The sequence below is a fragment of the Numida meleagris genome, chromosome 4 (genome assembly GCF_002078875.1).
Source record: "Numida meleagris isolate 19003 breed g44 Domestic line chromosome 4, NumMel1.0, whole genome shotgun sequence".
NCBI lineage: Eukaryota > Metazoa > Chordata > Aves > Galliformes > Numididae > Numida > Numida meleagris.
In genome coordinates, this window is record NC_034412.1 from 37,990,360 (window position 1) to 38,006,886 (window position 16,527).

Consider the following 16,527-nt stretch of genomic DNA (forward strand, 5'->3'; position numbering starts at 1 on the left):
TTGTTGCTTTGTCAGTTTTGTTTTGTTTTCATTTTTTAAGCTTTTGTGCATCTACAGCACCAAAACTAAGGATAATAAAATTATCTGCGTGATAAATCATCAGAAAACATCCAAAAGTATGAAATCTTACATGGGTTCACAAATATGAATTCACTGACAATTCATCCAGTTTAATTCAGTATCGCATTTATTTTCCTGTAGAGTACTGTAAAGACCTTTAAGTGTCCCTTCCAACTCAAACAATTCTATGGTTCTACAAAAGTATCTGGTACTGGTCTTTGTTACAGGCGCAGATAACAAATGCAAGCCTATAAACTACTACAGGAGATTACATGGCATAGATATAGATACAGAAGTATGCTGGATATAGAAGTCTCAAAGGCCCTTTTGGCCGACTTGATAATTTAGGAGATGTTATACCAGATACACTCCAGTAATTTAGGGGAGAAAAAAAGAAAGAAAGAAGAAAAGGAAAGTACAAAACACTACCTTCCCAAATAGACACATCCTCCACTAAGAGTACATAACCAGCAATAACTATCAATAACTAGAAATAACTCATATGTAAACAGATATATAAACAGCTTATACATATAAGTCAGTATTACACCTGAAAATAACTAATGATTTCATGTCTGAAAAACAGTTGTTTTAATCTATTCATCTGTGGTGATTTAATACATGGTTATATACTGAAGAACTCACAGTTATTAGGAAATCACATAAAAATTTATTCATTTGCATTCATAGCAGATGGTGGGGAAAAGGGAAGCAAGTATGGAAGTGCTACTCTTACTCACCAGGAGATTCTCCTGACAAATCTGGGGCTTGGGCCGAATCTAAAGAAGAAACCACACTGACAGCATTTGCAGGAATACCCATAGCAGCTGTAGTAGAGGAAATGTTTGATTTCTTCGGTGGTACGACAACACTCCTACATGAAGACAATAAGTTAACAATTAATACTCTAGGAAAGTTCACACAAGATCCTTGTTTACAAATGTAGCACATACACTTCTGTGTCCTGCCAAATTGTTGTTCATTCTCTACTTTCTTTTTTGGTGATCTATCTTATCCAAAAGGACACTTCACTGCTGTTTAGTTTTTACAGTAGCTTAATATCAAATCCAGTTCATCAAAATCACTATGCAACAAGCACATAGTTACAAGATAAGAAGGATAAGTGACTTGCAAATAGCTTTTACTTTTCATCTCAGTTTCCCTAAGATTCGCTTTTAAACTTTGGACAACTATTTACAAAAGACATCACAGTATTCAAAATGAACGAAGATAAAATCTATAGTAAGGGTTGCCTAGACAGTATACTCCTTCTGATGTTCTAATGTAGAACTGAAAACTAATTGAAGGATACACTACAGCTAAAAATTATATATACACCGATTCTGCTGGATATCTTAACATTTATACAACTTTCACATATAGCTAATACAAAAATACATAAAAATAAGCATATAGCTAATAACATAAGTTTGAGTATAACTTTATATAATTATAGTTTGATTGACATATCAAAATACTCTTAGCAGTACAAGAAAATCTCAATTTTTCATGCAAGTTTAATTTCAGGCCTTATAGTCAGCATTAAAGAGGAAAAGATGCGAAGTGGGAAGTTAGGCATGGAGATTTATCTCATATGTTACTAAGACATCTATTTATGCCATACAAATTTCAATTAAATTGTAGCACTTTATTCCAAATACCTAAAAGGCCTTGTTAAGCATACGTTAAAGGCATTTTTAATTGCAAGTTAGCTCCATAAACATGCAAAAACCCAGCTAATGAGGTAAAGACTACAGCTGATATATAATGCACTCCCACAGCAGCGCTTACTTTTAATTACCTGGTGTTAACCGTAAGCCGAAAGTCTTCAACATTCAATTTATTTAATCACGTCTTTTGTTGGCAGTACTATAACCACACACTGAAACTATTCCCTTAATAGCTTTAAAACATTCCTTTTCTAAATAAAGTAACTTAGAAATGACCCAAATTAAGGTGTGATAATAGTTATCAAGAAGTTCTGTTAAATATTTCTAAAATCATTCTCGCTACAATCGAGAAAAGAATGGATTGTATTTGACTCCCTTCTTCAGTTCAAAGAATGTCATAGAAGCAAGACAATGTTACTGACCAAATCAACCCTTTTTAATGGCAGGAGTAGGCAGCCACCATACTTGGAGGTAGTACATGTCGTATCATTATAAGGGTGACTGCTAATGTTAACTATACACTAAAAAACAGAAGCAACAACACCTGAGCCCCAAGCCTAGATACTGTGCCCAAACCATGCATTTTGCTGGTACATTCATGTCAGTTTCCCCAAAAAATGAACAATGCACTCAAAAGATTCATTTATTCAGACCATCTTCTAAATTATATCTGCGCTATCAATTAATTCTGTATTACCAAGGTTTAAGAAGAGGGTACTTTGCTCAATATTGTGTGACACTAGCTGCCTGGAAACTGTTACTGCTAAGCTGTAACATGCATTCAAGTTCTGGGAAGGTGTTCAGAAATTCATGCAAGTTTATTTGGTAGATGATCCATCCACACATAGTAAATGCCTGGACGTTTCCCCCGTCTTCAAAATGCAGCATTAACGTCCAGGTGTATTCCCTTACAGATTTTAAGTTCTTGTAACCAATTCAAGAAATACTGACCAATAATATTAACTGCAATTTAAACAGACATGTTAGAAATATATGTCTATTTGTATGGACTGCATGAGGTCTCAGTGACTGAGCTGGAAATGTTTATTTGCACACTAAGACACAGAAACAAATATCCATTTGCTGTCAACAAATATACCCACAACTATACTGCATACAACTTGGTATGGCAGAACGTTTAGTGGCAAATTCTGGTGCCATCTGTAGACACCAATTATGCACATATAGGTTGTGGCTGTTTAAGATATGATTGATGTTACTAATTTTAAATTGGAAGACATCAAATTACCTTCTGCAGAGTCCTTTGCAGTTAGAAAGTCTTATGTTTCCAGGGCTTAAAGTCTATCATAATTCTCTTGAAACATCAAAGCAGGATGGCCGTGCCCTCTGCCTACGAACACTACAGATCCTATTCCATGATTCCACTAAGAGCTCCAGGAATGAGGAAGCAGCTGGTATTTGAAGACTTAAAGGGTAGCTCAGATGCATATCTTAAAAATATCAGATGCATGTAACTGGATGGACTTCTAACTTCAGGTATTAGAAACCTCTCCATTTTGGATGAAAATACAGAAATAAACATGTTCTCCTATACGTGGCAATTGATGGAGACGTGAAAGAAATCCCAACTGTAAGTCTTCTGTTTTCTGTGCTGTTTCTGACACAACACTACATATTATCATTCTATCCTGTAAACTTCTACTGACCTTCAGCACGCTCTAGTGTAGCTGCACTGAGGGAGAAGTTTCAGTAAGTTGCGAGATTCTCTATAGCTACCCAAGGAGAGGTGCATTCAAGCAAAGAAATTAGAGAGGTTTTTTTTCTGGGCTGTGACAGCAGTGGGTGACCGCAATAGTCCTTTCTGCCTTTTATGATCTTTTGCATAGCTTCTCACTCTCAAATCTGTAGAGGGTTGGACAAACACGTAAAGCTACCACTCTCATTCATTCAGTAAATTACTCTCCATCAAAAACATAAAAAGGAATTATATTCCAACACTTATTATAATTTAACTTATTAATTAAACTTATTAATTAACTTAGTAATGGCATTCACTTTAAGGAAGATACTTAGCACTATGAATACGGCACAAATACACAGCTTCAAAGTAGAGCTGTTGGCAGACTTAGTAGTAGTAAATTACACAACTTCATTCCTTTCACTTTGATTCAGTGAACAAAAATGAACAATTACACATTTCGAAATACAGAAAAACCTATGCAGTGCACAAACAGTATACATTAATGCACACGTGCCTATTCCACAGTTCCCACATGCTCCAAGCAAGAAACACTCCCACTTCAGAAAAGTCTTCAGAGAAACTGATGGTTTTTCAAACCTGACAATTTTTTTTTAAGCTTTTAGATCAAGAAAAAAACTGTTTCATGAATTCCACCATAATTCCTCTGTTTAGAGGCCATTTTAGATCTTGGTCCCCTGTTACAAACTTGCTTAAGGATTCAGAGAGTGCTAACGATGCACCACGACAAAAGACTTCTGCTGCACTTCTTAAGCATTCAACAAGATAAAATGCAGCTGTTCAGTGGATGGAGAAATAGCTGCTTCACATTTAAAAGACTAAAACTTGGAAGAAAACAGAGTCATTGAACAATTCACCATAAAGTTGTTTTCACCTCATACTGCTAGTTCTGAACAGAACTTATTTTAGACAGTCGCCTTCAAAGGTCAACTGAAATAACTTAAATAAAACAAACAGCATTTTTGGCAAGGAAAGAAAGCGAAAGCAGCATCAATCTGAAGCTCGTAGCCAAAAGAAGTGTCAGATATTGACCAAAAATATAATGTAAAGAAATCTCAAATTTCCAAGTGTACTTCTCTCTTTACCTTATGGCCAGTTGCCATAACTACTTCGTTCAAAAGTGCTTCAAGTATTCCAAAACAATGAACTAAAGCATCAAAATATTTAAATTATTTTATAGATGAGCACCACTGCATTATTTGTAGTGAAATGTTTACTTCTGTGCACGTTTTCCTGTTCCATTTCCACTGGAAATACACATTTTTGAAGAACAAATGAAACAGTTACCACACACTCGAAGCATAAAAATTGGCCATTTTCTTTCATTCAAATTATTAGCTTCTTGCATTTTTACTTGTTTGTATAGTAATGTGGTGCTTTCTCTGAATATTTAGGTAGAGATGTACCAGTTAATTTTTTTTTTTACAAGATTATTTAAATGCTAATATAAGTAAACTAAATGTTACTAGTGAAAAAAAATGCATGAGAGTGGAAAAATCCCAATTAAATTTTGTAGTAAATAAACCACATGGGAATTATGAAGTATTTGCCATATTAAATCAGGTAAATCAGAGAAGCATATTAGAAATTAACGTGCTTCTAACTTGTCTCAAATAACAGGGCACTTGCTTCCAAAAATTACACAGAATAATTCTTTGTAGCTAAATAAGTACTTTTTAAAAATTAAATATTTTTACACATGTGAATATTAATAAATATGAAGCCTTGTAATACGTAGCCTTGCAATATGTTTCACTAAATCTACAAAAGCAATATATTTTTGAAACATCCATAAACATACACTAATTTCATCAGAATAGCAACAAACATTCAGCAACCTCACACATGGCTAGAGATGTGTCACAGAAGAAAACCATCAATACATTTTACTTCTTGATATTTGAAGTACCACACCATTTCAGTTAACTCTATTATTTCTGGTTGCACTTGTCAATTATAACATCTGTAGTCATAATATTCAGATACAGAAGAAATAATAAAAACTTGAAAAAATGCACAAAAATATTCTTAACATGTATATCAAGCAGACTTCAACTCTATTGTAAAAATGATAGTTAAATTGCCCCATTCATGTAACTATCTCTTGTTTTCCTTTTTAATTTGAAATCAAATTTTTAAGGCTTGAAGTCGGAATTTACAGCACGTGAACGGATAAACGCAGGTCAGGCATAGTGAGAACTAGTCACCATAAATACATCTTAGCCAGAAGGTCAGTGTGTTATTAGTCCCAATTATGCTGAAGTGTAAGAAGCCTTCGTGTTGCAGACAATTATTCACTGCTGAATGAGCACAGACCACTGAGCTGAACACTGACTTCTATCACAGACAAAGGCTTGCACAATAATGATCTATTATGCCAAATTCTATAAGGATTTACTTCCTGAAAGCTTTCTTGTTTTTAAGATCACAGATTTCTCCGTTTCAACAAAGAAGTACGAAACATATATATATATCTCATAAATTTTGAGCACATTTTTCCTAAATATTTATTCTTTGGAAGTTGGCCAGTCTGCAATTGATTTTAAATGTATTTTAAGTAACAGATTTACCTTGGGCGTGAGACAAATATTCCTAATACAACATGGGCCAGGCCAAACTGATGATCTCACTATAATTTAAAAATACTTACATGAGCTCTAATTTCTCTTGACATACAGGAATATATGAATATAAATCTTAGCATTCAAGTTTTTAGCACTGAGCTATATAGGTAACGGTATGTCTGTTTCCCTAAGGGATAATGGTTTCAATTCAAGAAGTTGTTAGTCGTGTTCCAGGCTACCAGAATGACGACCACTCCAAGGCTCCTATGCAATGAGCAAAGACCAAGAAAGAGGAGCAGAGACTTATTTTTACCTCTACTTTGTAAGTCAGGAAAGCAGCCTGCCATGTCAGCATCATTCTACGGGCTCTGCTGTCTGTAAATAATACCCATTCTCTTATGTCTCCCTTTAAATACCCAAGGAGAAAGGAAGAATAAGAGACTCTGTCAAAGCCATGAGATCAGAGAAAAGGAAGTGGGAAGACTAAATGATAGAAAGAATCAGCTTTAAATCAACTTGGCAGGGAGAAGACTTCAAATGATTTGACTCTTCAACTAAAGCAGAATGCAGATTTTGGGGGTACCGAAACAGTTGAACTTCTCATCAATGCATAAGTACACAGACTTTGATCTACAAATTCAACATTCTCATATTCTGTCCCCATCTGTGACTAGTGGACTTAATCTTGTAAACAAAAAGTTCACTCTTTTTACACTTCAAGCCGAAATCAATGAAGTCTAAAATGTATTAATTCCATATAAAAATGAATTTTATATTTAAATGAAATACCACAGTCTATCATTATGAAGGCAAAGGCACAACACTGGCTGCCAAACACATAAACATAGGCTGAACCAAACAGCTTACAGGCAATGTTCCAAAAAGATAAACAAGATTATCAATGTACCTGTTCTGCAAGTTACAGTTCAGCTGTAGATTTAAGTTCTATGATACAAGACCGTAATTTAAGAGACTATATTCTTCAAAACCCTTAGTATCAGCTTCCAATAATAATATGATTATTGAATACTTCCACAAAGAACAGCAGAAGTCAGGAGAGACCAAGTTCTAATTTTACATTACATAGTAAAAACGTTCAATTTAAATTTCTTTCATTTTTTTTCCTTTTTTCTTTTTTTTAAATCTTAGCTTTGGTTATTTTACTTTCTATTTTATTTAAATTTGTTCACATTAGTCTCCCTTCCTTTACTACAAGATTATTACTAAGTAAGAAAACTGTTGTTTCAGGACTCACTGAAATTGGAACATTAATTCAGTCCCTGTGGATGCTGTGAAAAGCCAATGCAAGTCTTGAACTTCATCATGATAAACCCTTGGCACTCACTAATCACAAGATTGTATCTTCACATAAGATAAGGGGAAGATTTTTGGCATGGGAATGAACACACTCACCTAGTTGTTTGCAAAGGCTTGGAACCTGGCAGCCTTTCAGTAAGGTTTCACTCACATAGCTGTTACTGTATACTCTCCAGCTATGGCTGGGAATTTGATAATCCTTGAGATATGAGGAGAGTTTTGATTTCTGACACAGCATTCCTGAGATAAATGCAGGATCAGAGAGATACTTTGAAATTCCCAGAGACACTCCACCGGTAAACTGCTACATGAGAACAACTTTTTTGGTTTTAGGAAAAAAAAGTTAAATGTTAACTCACAGAGCTTGTTTGCGATCAGACAATACTTTATATTTAAACCAGACACAGAAAGAGAGCATCCCAAAGCCTGTTCTTCCAAACTTTCTTGATGTACTCTTAGCATTTTTGTGCAGCCCAGAGACGAAAGCTACACTTTCCGACTCTGTTACAGTTTGCTGTAAAAGGTTTTCCTTTCCCTGGTACAACTTCTTCCCACTACTACCACTAGATATCATCATGTCATTGTATTTTAAGTAATCATATCATCTAAAGATACAACCACTTTCAAGTAGTCATGAAACTTTATGCATCATTTTAAATATGTTTCATATACATAGTTACTGTATCTTTTTGATTAACTGATTTCCTAGCTAGTTAGCAACATACCTCATCAGAAATGAGCGTGTTTATCAAAGATGCAAGATTGTGCATGTCCCTACCAGATTATAATTGACTAGGGATAAAATTTGTCCATCATTAAGCATGCTTTTGTTTACCTTGCATAACCATAAAGAAAACCACATGAAAAATTCATCCAAGAAACACAGAACAGCTGGCTTAATAAGGTCACATGCAACTGCTGATGGACCAAATATTTTATCCCAGTTCACAGCCTTCTCCTCATTTACTTAGCTCCTCCCATCAAACACAAAAAGTCACAGGAAAGTAACACCCTCATGATGGTGCAAAGCGGTCAAGGTAGCTGCATGAACCCCCACAGAATCACTTGCCCTCTGCTCTTCCATTCATAAGCATGTTGCTGCCTTACTGCTTCCATCTATGCACGACATCACAACTCCTTTCACATGTCTGTATACATTTCTTGCCAAACTGCTTTACTTTCAGTGACAAAGTAATTATGTCTCAAGGTCAAGTAATTTCAGAGGGGCAGTTAGAAATGACTGGCAATTTGGAGGCAGGAAAAGGAGAGAATAGTCCATCTGGGACTGTGTGTCACTGGAAAGATAAAAAGGCAAAAAAGCAAGTAGTTCTTTACCAAATATACCACTTTTTGTGGTTAAATCTCTGCCATTCAACAATGAACCATAATAATTTCCTGAAGACAAACAGTAGTCACAGCTCTAAAACTGTGTGCTATGTCAGATCAGTTGCCCACTTACTCTAAAGAGCAACGATGGGTATATACAGGGAAGCGCTACAAGGAGCAGGAACAGAGGGGCATGACAGGTTATTATTCAGTGTCTCTATTCCCCTACTTTTACCCCTCTGTCTTCATCCTGCTATTGCTCCCAAAACACTTCCTCCTGTTCAACATTTAAGCAGAATTGCAATATTTACTTTGAGACAAGACCAAAGGAACTAAGTGCTAGCACACACCACCTGTAATCTAGCCAGACAACAGGCGCCATTCCTCCTCCCGCTAGTGATATGGGGATCTGAGCTGAGAAAATATGTTGATACAGTGGCACTCACACCACTGGAAAAGCTGCGCTTCTTTTTTGGGTCATCTCTAGTTTGAGCAAGACAGTCACAGACTGCAGAGACATAGAGCCAAAGGATATCTATAAATAATGAAATAATGCCTTGCTAATGAGGGATCTCCCACATTAGATCCCCTGCGGAATTTCTACACATGACTAAGGCTTTCCTAGAGGCAGGCATGAAAATATTAAAGGATTCTTTCTTTTGTTCTTTGTCTCCTTTGCCATCTTTGGGGAAAGAAAAGCAGAAAGAATAGTAAAAGACAATGTGGTCTAATATATTTTGGAAAAGATGAAGAGTTAATGAGACTGAGATGTAGGGAAGAACAAAATTATCATCAAGAAAGAGAAATTTCAAGAAGAAAAAAGGGGGGGGGGGAAGCATTTTAAATTCTCTGTGAGTATTAAGAAAGGTGGATATTTATTTAAATAAAACAAAATGAAAAAAGGGCTCTAGCTATTGTGATAACAAAGCAAATGTAACAGGTTAGGAATATATCTAGTGAATGAAGCCAGAAAGATTTTAAGAAGGGCTTTAGCATCGCATGGCAGTACAAAGATGCATTTTCATAAATATAGGAGTAGAGTAGAGGTAGAAGGACACCCAGCTGATTCCTCCATTGTCTTCTATCCATTTGTTAGCTAGCCAGTATTGTTTCGCAGGCCCACAGTAAGATAAACTGGATATAGCTCTATTATCAATACACATGCTGATCTACAACTGAAATCATCCATTTTACTTCCTGGGTCCTTTAAAACCAATGAAATGTGCATAGCATAACATCACTCATTAGATTATGAGCCAATTTGTCATTTAGGAAATATAAAATGCATGGTTCCTCTCCTTCAAACTGGGACAAATGTAGTCAGGAAGCTCGTGAGCTGACTGCCTCCTCAAGCGGTTCATGGCAGTACTAAACATAACCTAGAAGTTTATTCCTCAGATATCCTGACATATCACAAATCTGTATCAGTCTTACCTTGCAGATATTTCATCTGCTCTATCTCACATTGTTACCATTAATATGAAGAGAGAGAATACCACTAGATGCCAGCAGAGGAATTTCCATATATGAAGGAAAACTTTTTTTTTTTTTTTTTTTAAAATATAAAGTACTCTCCTGAAAAATCCCCAGTCTTTCTCTGGAATTTCTAAAAACTATTTGTTAGAGAAAAGGCATCTAATCTATCAGTATTTGGCAAGTATACAATTGGAATACAGAAACACTTCAGAATCATTCAGAACACAATGTTCATGAGGGAAGATGATAGGGAGAGGGAGATAGTTTCAAGGAGAGTAACAGCTGGTGTCCACAGCAGAGGATAAAGAAGGAGGAAAAAAATCCAAAAGTGCTACAGTTAGGAACAGGAGAGCAGGCAAGATGAAACAACAGCTTTCACACTTAAATCTCTTCTTTTACTCTTGAAATCATTTCTTGGCACTCTTTCAGTACTGCTTCTGAGCTGTAACATGCATGGACAGACAAGAGTCAACTTTTAAAAAGAAGTGATGACTTTGAGACATTCAAGTATAGCTTAACTACCAATCATTTTTCATTTCCATAGTATTTTGTAGCAGGCATAACATCCCATGAATTGCAGAGTATACTGTAGTACCTTCATGATGAGCCTATGTGACGTTGGCTTTGTACGCATGAGTTCTACTTATAAACCAAAGCACTGTGATTATATTAAGTACTAGATGACACTGTATGTGAGATCTGGTCACATGAAGCGTCAATTTTTATATTCTTTACAAATAGCTTAAGCAAATTGAAATAGATAAAAAATTTTAGAAGTTACATTACCTGTCAAAGGAATGGAACTGTACAGGCTGGTCAGCAGCTCCATCACCAAGAACTCCAAGAAAGGCTGGTGGCAGAAGAGCAGGATCAACTGCAGTCCCATCAGCTGGTGTGCTTACTAAGCTTCTCAGGATGTCCTTTACGTTAACATTTTTTGCAGCTGGCACAGAAGCTGAATGCTTGCTATCCTCTGTTCCTGACTCACTTCTGTCCTCCTGAGTCTTATTTACTTCTAATGACAGAGTGCAAAGTACTTCACTGACAGCATCTGGACCTGCACTGACACTCAGAGCTCCTGCTTCAGCAACACCACCTGAACTGTTTGTTTGCCCTGAAGTTGGTTCCTCCCCAAGACCAGAGTCCCTTCTTTGTACAGATGCTGTACATTCTGAATCTTCAGTGGAAGCTGAAGTTAAAGTACCAAGAGCAGCTGATGGGTTTTCCACATCTGTTCAAATCAAAGTCAGGAAACAAATTTTAAGTTCATTACTAACACAACTGTATTCACCATACTGCTTCAAAAAGGTAACACCGATAGGTGACAAAGGAAATAACAAAATAATAAATCTCTAAGTAGGCAAGAGGAAATATTATAAGTATTTAATATGAAACTTGGAACAGAAAAAATCTGCTAATTTCTAAGAAGCTTGAAAAGACATAACATCCCAAATTTCAGTGACAAAGAGACAGAAAATATTGACTTAATAGTCAAAGAATGAAAATGAACTGAGGGCTCTGAGGAAGAGCAGAAAGAGAAGGAAAAATGCTGTCTTATAGCAAAAACAAAAAGCTGGCAGTCTATGCTTACACAAACTTAACCGTAAGCAAAACAGTAATATTTCTGCAACAAGCATTCATGAATACTTAGCTACTTCAGTGAGACTGAACATCTCTACAGAGCAACATTAACCTACAGATGAGGTTGTTCTCAGATCGGAAAGATTCATACAAATACTGAGGCAAATCAGATTTCACATTCTTTATCGAGGTGCTTACAATGAACATGTTTCTGTATGATCTGAAGTGGACTTTCACAGAATTTTAAAATGCGTAAGTCACATTACTTCATTTAACCAAATAATTAACAGTTCACCTGCAGCAGAAGTTCCATTATTTTCATTCTCTGATTCCTTGAATGACTGACCGTGGTTTGGTGGTCTTCTTTCATTCTGGGGTTCCAGAATATCTCTGTATTTTGAAACCATGAGTACAGAAATAAAATATACAACTGCCAAGGCCAAGAACTGAGCCTGTTTACTATCCTCCTGTAGAAAAGGACACACACACACAGATTTTCCATTACAGTTTCAGCAGCATGCTTCTTTTTCTCTAAAGTATGCCCAGTGCTACCATAAACAAACTGAAAGTAAGCTGATATGTCAGCAAAGAAAGAACAATATTCTCTACTCACAATCTGGCTCACCTATAAAGCTGGAGAATACAGCAATTGTATTCAAGGGGCACTAATCCTTTCATTTTTTTTAATATATAAATATGACAATATTGACTAAGGTTTTGTGTTTTGACTGTATGCTTAAAATTAGTGCAGAGATTAAGTCCTCTTTGTTTATCGGCATTTGCATTACTACATTTCCCCAGATTTGCCAAGACACCAACTGTAAAGCACTACCAGGCACATGGACTCAACAAAACTTAAAAAGCATTATAAATTATTATATATCAATGAAGGAAGTAGAACAAGTTCTGGAACCCAAGTTATGGATTTGTTTCATCCTCAGATGTCTGGATGGCTGTATTGTATTATGTTTAATTTAGATAAGAAATGCAAATATTTATTTGCAATACCTATATAAGCTTCTGAAGAGATTTAAAAAAAAAATCTTAAAAGCATTTTACTGTGATTTATGTCAACTGCCTCCTCAGGGCACTCAAGAACTCCCAGTGAAAGAAATGAGAAGACCTACAAGGCTACATTTGAACAGACAGTGATTTAGCCTAAGACTCTCCCCTTTAGCTTTTGCTTAAAACAAATCTACCAAAGGAAAAACAGCTTTGTACACTTTGCAATCACAGGAGAAAATTAATAATTTGGGTCTTTAGTGACCAATCAGTAAGAGAAAGAGAGGTGGGGAAAGTGTTCTCATAAGGGCTCAGGTAACAATCAATTTTCCTCTTTCTTAGAGAAGTTCAAGAAAATAAGTTAAACTGTCAAGTCCATTTAATCATGATCAGAGTGCAGACCACTACAATGGTAAGGATTAAAAAGAATTTTCTTCCCATGTGAGTTTTTGCTAGACAGTTTCCAACTGTACTTCAAATAGTTTTTGCCCAGTGAAGCACCATTAGTCCTTCCTCACTTTTTTCTGCTACTTTTATAGAACTCTTAAATAAGTTCAGATATTACCACTATTGGTGGTTAAGTGGAATCCATCTAGGTTCCTCCTATACATTTTCAAATCATACCAATCGCAATTATATGCACTGAACACAATTTAAAAAACCACACACAAATCAAACATAAAACATTTAGATGCAAAAAGAAACAGTTCAGATTTAAAAAGTATATAATTTCACAACTATTTGGGAAACAGAAAAACTGGTGTATTAGATGAGGAAAAAACAGTATATGTTTATACTATAATTAAGAACTTAAAATGTGTTTTTTGAAGATTTCATTATTTAATTGCCACCAGTATGGAAGATTCAATTCCTGTTACTATTCTGCATGCTGATACCAAAGTAGTGGTTGAAAGAACCTTGATTCTATCAGTAACTGCTGTAAATAGTTCTATCTAAACTACGCTAGATAGCACAGAAGTCAATGTGTAAATCATTACACTTGCTAAATACTCTAAACAGTGTAAAGTTCCAGCATTCCATCTTGTAGCTACTAATGACTCAGAGTCATTGCAGCTACTGTACTTGCAGTACAGAGGGATTTTTTTTAAGCAATCAATCTCAGTTTCTTCGATATCAGCTATAAAGTTGCTGACATAGAGCAAAGTTATTCAGTCAATTCAAGCCATAAAAGCATACGCAAATATATAGAACATACACGCAAACTGGATCCTCTGAGGGGAAGTAAGGGAATTACAGTTGGTCTCAAATTTGTAATTACTTAGAGAGTTACTTATTTTTCAAAAAGTATACATAAACATCTTTCTGATACAAATCTACATAAACAGTTTGTCTATGTACAGCATGTGAAAGTATACATTTGTAATAGAAACAGCATATTTAATATTTGAGATCCATTTTCACCTCTGACTCTTTCCAGTCCCAAACAATACAACACAGCTCTCAGAGTTCATGCTTTTGTCAGTTACTGTGAGCAGTACTCAGTTTTTGTATAATCAGTTTAGACAAACCATAACACAGAGAGTGTTCAAACAAACAGATAAACACAGAAGTCTAGCTACAAAGGAAACAACATAATTGGTAACTCACTATATCTCTGAACACTACTGCTCGAAGTCTATTAATATCCATGTCCTGCAGAAGTCTGTCAAGGTCTCGTATTGGAGAAATTCCACCAGTCACAATGTCCACTGGACTCTGTTCAAAAAAAAGCAATTGTTTCAGATTCTTTTTTCAAATGCATTTTACAAAGTATCACTAAATGCATACAGCTCCACTCTGTATATAATAATATCATAAGTAGGAGCACAAAGATCAGATATGCATTTCATATTTAAAGGAAAAGCAAATTCTTCTGACGTAAGTATTTCACTGAGAGAGCGGTAAGTATGCAAACGTTAAATCTGCGTCTTGGAAAAATCACATTAGGATTTCCAGTGTTCATGCTCTTCAGATCAATTGAAGTACCAGTGGTGTGGTTATGAATTTCAAAAACTATCCCTCTTCATAGAGTAATAATTATTGAATTTTTTTTTCCTGAATGTGCTCTCATACTTGCCTTTGCTGCAGACTTTCCTGCTCCTATAAAGCCCTGAATTGTTTTTTGGTTCTTTGCATTGTCTCCAATTGGCTTCATCTGTGCATGTTGCTGACACTCCAAGCAATTTCTTACTGCTATGGCGCATACTTCAAGAGAAAAAAAAAAGGTTAAGAAAAACCCTGAGAAATAGTATTGTCTATATCACTTACAGAGATGTATAATACATTTCCGTTTATTAAAGCTTAAGCACACCAATAAAAAAAAATTTTCTTCCATAAATTTTAAATAGTTGCAAAATAATGCTCAAAATACTTTAATGATAAACAGTAAACTATTAGAACAAAGAAGTTATACTTCTAAATTATTAAGTAGCATTATTACATTCTTTTTCACTCCTCATTGAAATGTTACCATGCATGCTATCTCATGGGCTGGGTAAGGTGAAGTAGCTAAATTTCGTACACTAGCAAGGAAGATAGAGAAGATACACTAGTGAAACAAATGAGAATAATTGCTTCACAATGCTCTTGGACTAAATACTCTTATGTTACATGATACAACCATTTATTTTTTTAGCTTCACAATGGTACCTGTTTTATCTTCTAATACGATTTTCAAAGGAAAAAAGAACTACCCCACCTCTATACCTGTTTGCATCCCATAAATCTTGCTCTACCTGCACAAAGTTTTAATTGCCTAGAAAGGGAGAGGAAGGCTAGTTACTGTTGATGCTCTGAGCTGCTCTGGCTCTCATGCAAATTAAATTTTTCATTGCAAAGAAATCTTATCGCATGCAACTAGCATGAATGCTCTCCTCCTATATTAACCAACTGGATGCATAATGATTCTTACTATAATTATTAGTAATGATCACTTCAATCCAATTTGAAGTGAACCTACTATAATACCAGTTATACCTACTAATCAGTTTGAACCCTTTTGAAGTAAACATCTCTAGCTTGCATTTGTCCTTCATCTACTGACCTCAATAATTAAATCTCTTTTCTAAGGTAGAAGCGTAAAGGTTCACAGTTTTACACACAGTGCAAGATTTCTTTTTCTTAACTCTGTAGCATTCTCAGTCTTGACCACCTAGAGAACTTTGGAAAAAGATCTGCTATGTTCATTCATGGATAAAATGAAGATCTACATACACAACGGTCAGGCTACCAAACTCATTTTAATCTTTTGTTTCATCTAAACTTTTTTGAAGAGGGACAAAAAAACACAATGCATATGCATTGCAGAGTAGAGTAATAGTAAAATAGTAGAAGATCCCAAGGCATCTTTGATTAAACCTAGTCAATATAAAAATAAAAATAAAAAAATCAAGCTACCAGTAGCTAATTATTTAATGATAGTAAGCTCCTATATTTATTAAGTGGTTTTATTTGCTTACCCAAACGAAGACATTGTCGTAGAATTCCTCCAGATGACATGTTTTTCTCAGACTCAATTTCAGTGAAACCAAGAGAGCTTGCAAAAATTAACACGTCTACAAGGTTAATTAATCTCTGGAGAAACGTTAAAGAAGCTTCTACCGAAAGTCCTTGAGTTGCCTCAATGTTCTCCAATTCATGCTACATAGAGAAAAATTGAAAGTAACATTTAGTTCCTTACAAAGATTATAATTTGTACAAAACAAATGAAGAAAAATGTAAGCTGGAAGTCCATTTTCAGTCGAAGTAGCAATTAATGATTGTTCCTAGAATATGATTAATATTGAGATTACATTTTATTCCAGACCACTGT

General features: G+C 35.3%; 1 protein-coding gene across 4 annotated transcripts in view; it reads right to left on the reverse strand.

Annotated features, from left to right (window-relative positions):
• The window catches only part of LRBA (LPS responsive beige-like anchor protein), a 377,228-nt gene that overhangs the window by 286,295 nt on the left and 74,406 nt on the right, over positions 1 to 16,527 (reverse strand). For all 4 annotated transcript variants that reach the window (XM_021393535.1, XM_021393537.1, XM_021393538.1 and 1 more), the window contains 6 exons: positions 16,175 to 16,355; positions 14,794 to 14,921; positions 14,325 to 14,432; positions 12,010 to 12,181; positions 10,920 to 11,364; positions 801 to 934 (listed from right to left, as the gene is read on the reverse strand). In XM_021393535.1, the coding sequence (XP_021249210.1) occupies positions 801 to 934; positions 10,920 to 11,364; positions 12,010 to 12,181; positions 14,325 to 14,432; positions 14,794 to 14,921; positions 16,175 to 16,355 (1,168 nt within the window). The remainder of the gene's footprint in view (positions 1 to 800; positions 935 to 10,919; positions 11,365 to 12,009; positions 12,182 to 14,324; positions 14,433 to 14,793; positions 14,922 to 16,174; positions 16,356 to 16,527) is intronic.